Source organism: Terrapene carolina, unplaced genomic scaffold, assembly GCF_002925995.2.
Source record: "Terrapene carolina triunguis isolate 2854851 unplaced genomic scaffold, T_m_triunguis-2.0 Scaffold192, whole genome shotgun sequence".
NCBI lineage: Eukaryota > Metazoa > Chordata > Testudines > Emydidae > Terrapene > Terrapene triunguis.
Window position 1 is genome coordinate 15,010,888 of NW_020664543.1, and position 10,792 is coordinate 15,021,679.

General features: G+C 56.0%; 1 protein-coding gene across 1 annotated transcript in view; it reads left to right on the top strand.

Moving 5' to 3' along the window:
* Window positions 1-10,792, top strand: part of MYO15B (myosin XVB) — a 91,505-nt gene that overhangs the window by 57,844 nt on the left and 22,869 nt on the right. Inside the window, exons 37-50 of the mRNA XM_029912172.1 lie at window positions 30-99; window positions 1,139-1,235; window positions 1,659-1,766; window positions 2,523-2,712; window positions 2,837-2,900; window positions 3,515-3,734; window positions 5,663-5,757; window positions 6,619-6,678; window positions 6,908-6,983; window positions 7,931-8,049; window positions 8,715-8,833; window positions 9,379-9,520; window positions 9,652-9,763; window positions 10,385-10,545. Of these exons, the coding sequence (XP_029768032.1) occupies window positions 30-99; window positions 1,139-1,235; window positions 1,659-1,766; window positions 2,523-2,712; window positions 2,837-2,900; window positions 3,515-3,734; window positions 5,663-5,757; window positions 6,619-6,678; window positions 6,908-6,983; window positions 7,931-8,049; window positions 8,715-8,833; window positions 9,379-9,520; window positions 9,652-9,763; window positions 10,385-10,545 (1,633 nt within the window). The remainder of the gene's footprint in view (window positions 1-29; window positions 100-1,138; window positions 1,236-1,658; window positions 1,767-2,522; window positions 2,713-2,836; window positions 2,901-3,514; window positions 3,735-5,662; window positions 5,758-6,618; window positions 6,679-6,907; window positions 6,984-7,930; window positions 8,050-8,714; window positions 8,834-9,378; window positions 9,521-9,651; window positions 9,764-10,384; window positions 10,546-10,792) is intronic.

The following is a 10,792-nucleotide window of genomic DNA, read 5'->3' on the forward strand; positions in this document are numbered from 1 at the left end:
GCCCCAGCTCCGGCTCCTAAACCAAAGAGAACCAATAACAGCAAGAATGCTGCACCAGCAGCTAAGACACCAGAGCCCCCAGCTGATGCAGCAGAACCGGTACCAGCCAGGCTGTCTCCAGCAGCAAACTGGGTTTCCATGTGACAGTGCCCCTGTTCCTCCCGTAGCCTAGCGGAGGTGGAGTGGGTGGTAGAGAACCTCGCTCAGAGAGTTGTATACAGCTACCATGCTGAGTCCTGTCAAACTTCACTCACAGAGGATTAAAGATGCAGGGCCAAATGCTGGGGCGGTGGGTTGCCATTGACGTCACTGAAACTGCAGGGTTTGCCGGTTCATTCCCATCAGGCCTTGAGGTCCATGCAGACCCTGCAGTTTCACGGACATTAATGTCAAAAGTCTCAACACTCAGGCCATGTCTGTGCCACGGGGACTACACTGGCACAGCCGTGGCGCCATTGCCATGCTGGCATAACGCTGTAGTGTAGACGCAGCCGTCCTACGCTGACAGACAGGGATTTTCCATCACTGTAGTAACACAACCTCCCCAGGTGACAGTAGCTACACTGACAGCAGCATTCTTCTGCCTACCTAGCTGCGTCTCCTAGCTTCAGCGCTCAGGTGTGTGGATTTTTCAAACCTCTGAGTGATGTAACTGGGTTACCTACGTTTTAAGTGTAGACCAGGCCTGAATCCCTTGCCTTGTCCTGCAGTTACCTGCCTTGGGGGTGGGGACAGGGGCTTCGCTCTCCTTCCTGCCTCCATCCTTGGTTCTGGGCTCAGATTAGGGTTCCTTAGGGGTGTGGGGGGAGCTGGGTCTCTCTAGGGGTGTGTGTGTGAGGGGAGGGCTCAGTGCAGCTCAGCAGGAATTATTGTCTATTTCATATAGCGCTTGACACACACACACTTCAAAAAGGGTCCCGAACCTGGATCAGTCCAAACGCTCCCGGAGTTGGGGGAAGTTCTGGATCTGGATCAGTGTCTGAACTGCACTGCTGGGCCCGATCTGTGTGTTTAAGAGAGAGATAGGGAGGCACTAAGGGGATTACGTGGTCAGTCAGGACAGTGGTAAATGCCCCATGCTGTATGTCTGTCCATCAACAGTCCTAACTGGGCTTGTTGTGGGGGGCGGGTGTTGTAGATCCATGACTACCCGGAAGAACAGCTGACAGACAGTGATGAGGACTCGGTCTTTCGAGACACCTTCCAGCAGAAGCGGGAGTACTTCCAGAAAATGGGTGAGTCACTGCCTGGCCATGAATCTCACCCCAAATGGGACCCATCCTCCCCTAGCTTTAGCAACCGTAAGCCAGCCTGTTCCTGAGGCAGCTCCCGGTGCAGCAGTGTGTGTGAAGCCCAGAACGGGAGCTGTACATGCAGAACTCATTCCGAGCCGTGTGTAGCCGGGGCTGAGCCTGGCCCGTGATGGGCTGGGTTCTGGTTCCGAGCGGGAGGCTCACAGGTTTCCTGGGGTCTCCTGTTGGGTTTGGGTGTGTGTGTGAGTCATGCGGGGGACGTGACCCCCACACAGAGCAAGTGACGCTTTAACACAGAACTCTGCCTGCTCCAGCAGCAGGGTGGCAAGCATAGGGCCCGGCACCACCAGGCCCAGAAAGACCTTGCCTGTTCTGTGCTCACCCCCGAACCGCCTCTCCTTTCAGGACAGCAAAAAATCCAGGTGAAGAAAGTCAGGCCCCCTTCCAAGAGCTGGACCCCTCCAAGAAATCCACAGCAGGAGGAAGAGAGGTCCAGCCCAGAACCAGAGACCGGTGAGGCCGTGCGCTGAGGAGGGTGTGAGACGCTGGCAGGTGGAGAGCTCTCCCAATGCAGGGCCAGATCCTAAGGGGGCTGAGCGCCTGTACAGGACTCTGCTCCCTTGGACTCTACAGAGTCTGAGGATCCTACTGTCCCTTGCCCAAGCTCTCCCCCAAACCCCATGTGACTCCTCCTTGCAGCCCATGGAGCAGCAGTGAGGCCCCGGGAACTGTGTGCTGGTGGTCCCACCCCTCCTGACTATGCAGGGTGCAGATGCCAGAAATCCTGCTCTCCCCCCATGCTGGTCCCACTGCCGCTGGGGCCTCCTGCAGCTGCCGGTGACAGGGCAAGTTATGGGCAGCCATCCTTCTGATCTGGGAGTCCTGAATGGGGAACCCCTTTAGCGCTCCTCCGGAGGCCACTGTGCAACACACAGATGTCTGTCCCTCCCTCCCTGCCCCACTCCAGCTTTGAGCAGCTGTGAACCCAGCCTTGATCTCCTGCACAGTCGTGCAGGGTTGCACGAGTGTTGGTTGGTTGGTTCTGTGACTGCCCTGTTCAGCCTCTTGCAGTCCAGGCCTGGACTGAAGCAGCGGATTAGGGAGGACAAGGCCATGGGCTTTGGGGAACAGGGGTAGCTGGGAAAGAGTGATGGAGCTCCCAGGACCGTGAAGCCCCTGAGGGGAACAGGAGGTAGCTTTTAGTGCAGAGAGGGGGTTTCTCTTGTGCTGCTCACCGGCTCCATTGGTAAATGCCCTCCTGTCCTGCAGCTCCAGCACCTCCCTCGCCACCTCCCGCGCCAAAGCAGAAAGTGCAAGAGAAGAAAGCAAAGAAGAAGCCGTGCCCTGTGGTGGCTGCAGACCTGGTGCCAAAGAGAGAGCCCAGCCGGGAGATCCGCAACATCATTAAGATGTACCAGAGCCGGCCAGCCCCGGAGCCACAGCCCATCGAGCCTGTCAGGTGAGAGGGCGGGGCAGGCAGGGAAGGGGAGGAATCATGTCCCAAGCTCTCTGTGTGATTCCATTGGCACCATGCTGCCCTGTGTGTAAACTGGACAGGTCTGTTTCCTCTTGCCCTCCAGGAGGCCGTCCAAGACCTTCCTGAAGAAGAGTGACCCCAAGAACGAAGCTCTGGCCAAGCTGGGGATGGTGAGCCCTCAGCCCCCAAAATCAGTGAGCACTTCCCATGCCGATCCCGAACCAGCACCCATCCTATTCAGCTTCCACATCTTTCAATCTACCAGAGCAGGGGACTCCTGGGTTCCACTCCTGACTCTGCCACTGGCTGGCTGTGTAACCCAACCTCTCTAGCTATACCACTCGCTTGGTAGGATGGGTTATGGGTCCTAATGCTCATTGATAAAGCCCTTGGAGATCCTTGGATGGGAAGGTCCCGGCGTCATGACTTCAAGTTGTATATCAGCATGTGTTCAGGGCTGACCTAGGGACAGACCAACCTGGGAGAGTTGCCCGCCCGGCGCTGGTTTGGCCCTGGGGATCCTGGCAAGGTGATGTCTCTTTTCCACTCTGCTGTGGGTGGCTCCACCGCTGAGCACTGGCCTACTGCACGTCTGACTTTAATTAACGCATGTCTGTGTGTAACCTGGCTGCCAGTTTATGGGGCTCCGTATTGTTGTCCATGTGGTTCCTGCCCCAGGGCCTGGCAAGCTGCCCCTGCAGCTGCTGTCAGAGAGTATCCTACCCCTGAACCCATGGAGGCAGTGTGTGTCTATATCTAAAATGCTTTCTCTCTCTGCTCCCAGCCCTCCTCTCTGAACAAGAGCCCCAGAGGGGCTCCGCCCCCTCCGCCCACCAAGAAGGGCCAGACCGCCACATCCATCAGGAAAATGCAGCAGCCTCTCATGAACCTCTTCGGCCAGCAGCCGACCTCTCCTGTTGCTTCCCTCGTCCCTCCGCCTCCCCCACTCCTGCCCCCACCCCTTCCGCCTGCTGACCAAGCCACACAGCAGTCTGAGCCGAAAGGTGAGCGGGGCCCCTTCCATTCCACACCCTTCCCCTTCAGTGGTGGGTGCGGAACGAGTTTGGTGGGTCTTAGCCCAGTTCCCAGTGGGCACGTGGCCACATGTGCTAATTGGTCTCCTGCTGTCAGCCGACAGGCCCAGGAGTGAACAGGCCGTGGGACCTGAAACAGTCTCCGTCCCGCAGAGCTGGCCCTTCCGCTCTGATTGAGACATCCCAGTCGTGCGGTGTCAGGGAATCTCACGCTGCTGCTGCGGGTGAAACGGCCTCACCATCTGGTGCCGTGGACTGAGCCACTTTGGCCAGCACTCAATTGGCTTGGCAATGCAATGGAATGCAATGGGTAGAAACGTCAGAGGGGCTGGGCGGATATTAAAACTGCAACTAAGAAAAGCCAAGGACCTTTGGGCTGAAGCTCTGCCAAAGTCCAGCCAAGTCTCAGTATGAGACTCGTTATCAAAGCTGCAATTAAAGTGGTGACGGACTTTGGAACGGTGAGGAACGTGAAGCACAGGGATCCTGCCTTTCAAAGCCCTCCCGAGGGGCTGGGCTCCTTCTGCATCACAGCCCACCCCAAAGCACTCGGAGAAATCGACTGACGTGTCTGAGAGGCAGCGTTGTTGAGTGGTTAGAGCATAGGCCTCGGACACAGATCCGGGCTCTATTCCTGGCTCTGCCATTTAGGCCTGGGCTGCACTTAAAACTGCGGTCGACATAGCTACAGTGCTCAGGGGTCTGAAAAATCCACACTGCTGAGCACTATAGCCATGTCGACTGAGCCCCTGGTGTAGACACAGCTAGATGGAAGAATGTTTCCATCAATCTAGCTGCAGTTGCCTGGGGAGGTGGGAAAAACTCCTTCCATCGCTGCAGGCTCCATCTGTGCTACGGGGCCATAGTGCCATAGCTATGCCATTATAGTCCCCGTAGTGTAGACATAGTCTTGCTTGCTGTGTGGACTCTCTGTCAGTCTATAAAATGGAGCCGATCCTTACCTTGCAGAGGAGTTGGGATGTGCCCATTAAATTCTATGGGACTTTTGCCTTGATTTACAACAGGAGCCATTCATTCATAAATAGTCATCAAGTGCTTTGCAGGCCTCAAGGGGGGAGAGTGCTAATGATGTGCAAAGCGCTATTGTTACTGCAAATAAACACTCCATTTGTATTGCACCCTCTTCTTGCTTGGCAATTATCATGCGGCAGAAATTACACTATTGTAGAATACTGCCTCTCCTGGCTCTCCCACCCATTCTAAAAATGCAGGAATGTCCAGGCAAACCAAGCAATTTGAAAATGCCTAACTGAATATAACGGGAGTCTTAACCTTGGGATATCTTTAGTCTGTGGGCCGTCTCCAAACTCTGAGGTGTCAAAGTTGAGACCATTTAGATATAAACATTCATAACTTTAAAACTGCCCAGCTGATTGTCTTCAAACCTAGATTGTTTAGTCGATCTCCTGGAGAATTAAAAATCAAGCCAAGTGTGAAGACTCTACATGGCATACTGGTAACTCACTGTCTGTAAGATTGTATAAGAGTTTCTATTAGATCAATTGACAATCATTTTATAATGGCATAAAGTGAGGCCATATTCCGATGTGGAAGGATAAGAGGGCAGCTGTTCCATCTGGAACTCTCAAGTTCCTTATTTCTCCCCCTGGAATGGACTTTGCATATGTAACACCGTGTATAAACATTGCCAGGCATGCCTGATTAGTCATGCCATTATCCATTTTATGCATGCGGTCACGTGTTTAGTGAGCACAGGCTGGTCACTGATTTCTGAAAATGTAGCCTTTTGAGACGATGCAGCACCGCCTTCCTGTCCTGGCGAGTCTTTGGCTGGGGACACAGCATTCCCATGGTGCCCCAGAGCTCCCCTGACTGTCCTTTCCTCCATCTAGGCTCTGCTTGGACAATGGCGGAAGAAGATGCCGGCATCAAGACGCAGCTCTACAAGCTCACTGCCAGCGTCAGCTTCTCATATGCCACCACACCCTGGAAAATCTTCCTCCGCAAAGAGGTATGGTCTGTGCTCCCACTGCAAGGATGTGCGCCAGCTGTGGAAGGGAGGGGGGCAGTCACCCCCCACCATCTGCAGCCGTAGGGAAACCTTGCTTTGCCTTGTGCCCCATCTGTGCTGGAGACAGTACAAAGCCAGCTGCAAATGGTATGCCCAGCATGAGCCAGTGGGTAGGGAAGGCACTGAACTGGGAGTCAGGACCCAGATCCCTTGTTCCCCGCTTGCTGTGTGTCCCTGGGCAAATCACTGCCACTTTCTATGCCTCCGTTTCCCCATGTGTGGTTGCCCACCTTTGTAAAGTGTGAGCGATGGAGGAAAAGCACATATAAGCGACCTATTTCTGTAAGCTACCTCTTTCTTCCTGGATCCCGGACGTCCCACCTGCCACGTAGGGGGTGTTCCACTTTGTAACACAGCGTCTCTGGGAAATAGACCCACACAAGAGGAGGGATAGGGCTCTTGCAGAGCTGCAGGCAGGGCATTGGGACAGTCCCAGGTCAGTATTGGAACCAACAAACACCTACTGCCTCCTCCCAGCCCTAGCCAGCATGGTACCTAGGAGAGCCCACGTGGATTGACTGATCCTCCGGAGCCCTCTGATTTCCTTAATTATCACGAGTGTGTTTGGCAGCTGAGCACACGCTGACACAGCCAGGCTTCTCCCACTGCTCTACTGCTTTGGTGATGACTCTCTTCTCCTCTAGCTCTCTTCCCCCAGCGCTGCTGTCTTTGTCTCCAGTGTACGGTCGGAGGTTGACCCTTTGTCTGGTGGTAGGACAGCTGGATCACAAAACAGTTCCCACGGGAGAGCCTGTTGTTACAAGTCTAACATACGCCATGTTTTCATTGTGTTGGCTGCAGGTGTTTTACCCCAAAGAAAACTTCAGTCACCCGTATTGCTTGAACCTGCTGTGTGAGCAGGTAAGTGTGTGTGTGTCCCATTCCATCCTCTCCGTTCACTAATCTCTCCAACATGCTGCCGCCTCATCTTCATCAACGACCCATTAGTCCCTCCCCTGTATCTGTCCAAGCCATGCACCTGCTCTCTCCTCCCTGAGTCTCTAGTTGACATGCAGCTTCAGAGACTCCACTGGGCTGATGTGTTTGGAGGCATCTCCAATGGAATCCCATCTGCTTTGTTCCTTTGCAGATCATGCAAGACACTTACTCGGAGTCCTGCATCCGGATCTCCAAGGAGGAGAGGCGCAAGATGAAAGACTTATTGGGTAACCGGTGGCTCGGTTCTTCCCCATGGCGGGGATGCAGAACTCCTAGCAGGAGCTGTCAATGAGCGGGTTACACGGAAGAACTTGGCGTGGGTGATGCTGCACGGAGCAGGAGTTGTGCTGGCATTAAGCCTGCAGCGTTTGTATCTGCAAAGCACCCTGGGAACATTAACTAATCCTCTTGGCGGCTCTGTGACTCAGAGACATTTTAGTCCCATTGTAAACTGAGGCACAGAGCAGTGACATAGAGTTGCCCTAGGCTGCATCATGAGTTGGAGGCAGAGACTGATTAGAAGTTTGGCGCTCCTGCCTCCTGGCCCCAGGCTGCATCCACTAACCCCATTGCCTCAATGGGAGTTTCATTGGCTGGAGCGGGCTTTGAGGGGACGAGTCACACGGGTCTGTGCTGAACTGCACTGGAGTGTCCTTGTCCCAGTGCCTGCCAAGCCAGCAGAGGTGGCTTGGCTTTGGGGATTGTGCTGGTGGGAAGGGGGCTGCAATGACACGCCATATGGGCTGGATATTACTTTGAAGAGGGCACGTTCAGACACAGGGGGCTTCCTTCGTCAGAAAGAGGCTCCAGCAGGCAGCAGGAAGTTAGCTGTGCAGGGAAGAGGCAGGAGAAGTTCTAACTGTGGGGAAGGACCAGCTCCACTGGCCCAGACAAGGGTGTCCTGATATTCAGGGCCAGCCCCTCCCACCGTGGCTGGGAATAGGGCTGATTGGAGAGCCAGGGACCAAGTGGTCCCATTGTGGTGGCTTTTGGGTAGAGATGGGCTCTAGCTGCAAAATTCACCTCTGGAGTCCAATTTCTGAAGGCTTCCAAGTTGGAAAGTGTTGGTAGGGGCCCCTCGCTACCTGAGCACAATCAGTATGTGAACTCCCAGCGGAGAGGCTGGGCCATCCCTACCTTCGGTGACGGAGCTTCTGCTTTCTGTTCCTGGCAGCAGAGTTCCAGGTCGGCACGGATGCCATCTCCATTGTAGAGGACGGGATAAAGAAGAGGATTGTGGTGGCTGCTCGGGATAACTGGGCCAACTATTTCTCCCGGCTCTTCCCAGTTAAGGTAAGTCTGTCTCTCTCTTCTCCAAACCCCAGATCAGCATCTCCTCCCCCTCCCTCCGCCCAAGCTTTGGGATAGTGGGGGAATCAAATTTCAAACACAGGCCCAGCTCAACATGTGACCCTGGCCCCTTCCTGTATATAACCCCCATTTCCAAACACCCTACACTGTGGGGTATTAAAAACCCAGATTCTGCAGCTCTGGCCCATTTTGCGTCCCTTCCCATCCATCTGTCATATGCTCTCCCTATCCGCCCTTTTCCCTTGTCTGTGTCTTGCTTTCCCTCTCCTGTCTCTTCTCCTTGTCTATCTGTCCGTCCCCCTCCGATTCTCATATCTCCCCCTCTGTCTTGGCTTTATGCTTGGCACCTGCCATGCTCTCCTTGGCTACGAGTCAATTCCCCCAGCATGCCCCCGTCCGTCCCTTGGCCTACTTAGCTCTCACGGACTCCTGTCCCTCGGTCTCTGCCTATCTGCTGTGCCCGTTGGTTGTCAGACTGGTGTAGAAATGTCACCAGAGTGCTGCATTCAGGGGCTGGCAGCACCTTGTCATCTTTATCTATCGGAGAAAAGGTCTCCCCAGGTGTATCCTTTCAGACGGGGCCCATGCTAAGTTCTCTGCCAGGGGCCCGTGGTCAGGACCCACCTGTGGGTGGATTTTTCTTTCAGGGGGAAAGAGGAAGTGACGTCCAGCTCCTTGGGGTTTCTCACCGGGGATTCCGGCTGCTGAAGATGGCAAAAGCAGCCAGCTTCAGCCCTGAATACCTGAAAATCCTTTGCAGCTACAGGTGAGGGGCTGGGCCCAGAGGTGGGTTCAGGGAGAGCCAGCTGCAGGACTTAAATTTGCAGGGGGTGGTTCTTGCAGGGCAGGAGGGCGGGTCTGTTCCCTCGCTGTTGGGCTGTCGGGCAGTTCCATGCTGTGATGGTGACGTGTAGAACGTGCTTTGCTGCGTCGGCGTGTGGAGCTCTGCCCCTTGAGCCGGAGACAGATGGGTGATGCCAGCGGAGGGTCTCTGTTCAGAAGGGGCGACAGCTTCCCTGCCTACGCACTGCCATTTGGAGAGTGTCGCTCAGCCCTTCTGGGGTAATTTTTGTGGGCTGGTCTCATCAATTGTTTAGTTTCCCCTCCTACCCGGCCTTGTGTTTCGTTTGCAAGGTGAGAGTGCCAATGCCAGGTCTGTTCTCCCGGGGGCAGTTGCACAAGGGATTGTGATGCTAGTGAAACACTGAACAGCCCTTCCTGTCATTGGTCGCCCCAGTGATAGGAGTGTTGGGGGCGTCCCCGGCCCCCCACCCCGGTGCTGGTGGCTGGAGCGTGCTCGGCCCTTTTCAGTTTTGCAGAGGTGCTGTCGGTGGAGCTGAGAGGCAGTGGCAGCCTGGAGTTCTCCCTGAAGAACGAGCAGCTGATCCTGCACTCGGCGAAGGCTCGGCAGGTCAAGGCCATGGTGGAGCTTTTCCTCCAGGAGCTGAAGCAGGTGAGGGAGCGGCTGAGATGCGGCGGTGAGCGCGTGTGGGCCTGGCAGGGCAACGTGCCGTACGAGGACTCGTCAGTCACAGGAACCAGAGAGACAGGCAGCAGCCCCCTCACTGTCCCCTTCCCCCACAGGACTCCAGCTACGTCATTGCTCTGCGCAGCTACGTCACGGATGACAAGAGCCTCTTGAGCTTCAAAAAGGGCGACCTCATCCAGTTACTGCCCATGCAGGGGCTGGAGCCAGGTGAGAGCATGGATCCGAGCTGGGCAGGATGGGAATCGACCCCCAGTGGCAGTGCCCAGAGGCCCATCGTCCCAGACGTTCCACCTGCCATGCAGGGGGCGTTCTGCTATGCAACATGGCGTTGCCGGGAAACAGACCCAGGCAAGAGGAGGGCTGTAACCCGGACACTGGGACTGCCCCTGCCTAACATCAGAACCAGCAGACCCCCACGTCCTCCTCCCAGCCCCAGCCAACGGGGTATCAGGGAGATCCTCTAGTGCCCTTCCCAGCATCACCTGCCACCATCTGGAGGGAGCTAAGCGGGTGGGGGCATGCAACGGCCTGGCACAGCATGAGAAGAGCGGTCTAGGAGTTAGAGCAGGGGAGGAGAGCTCCCCTCCACGCCCTCCTGCCCAGCTCTGCCACTGACTCAGAGTGACTCCACGCAAGACACGTCCCTGCTCTGTGCCTGTTTCCGCGCCTGCATGGCAGGGATGTTATTCTGGGGGGGCCGTGGGGCTCTGTGCTGCCTATAAAGCCCTCAGAGGTGCTTGCCAGAAGCACAACCCCTCCTTGCTCTTTGCCTGATGCTGTCATGCTCCTTGGTAGCGACCTGTCCCTCTCTTCACCCACCTCTGGCAGGCTGGCAGTTCGGCTCCGTTGGCGGCCGCTCCGGCCTCTTCCCCTCCAGCATGGTGCAGCTGGCAGCAGCCCCCGATTACCTCAGCACCCACATGGACAGACAGGAGAGGCTCCAGAAGAGCCTGAAAAGCGACCGGCTGGAGACAAGTGTTAGCAAGGAGGTGAGGCCTCCGGTGGGGTCGGGGGGACATGGCTGGGCTCTGGAGTGGCTGTCGGAGGAGGGTCTCTGGAAAGGCAGAGGGAAGTATCCAGGGGGAGGGTCCTGCCAGTTACTGTCACCCAGATGAAAGTAGGAGTGCACAGGTGAGAGGAAGGATGGTCTAGTACAGGCCTGCACAACATACGGCCCGCGGGGGCTCGCTGTGCGGCCCGCGGGGGCTCACTCTCAAGCCTGGGAGGGAGGGGGAG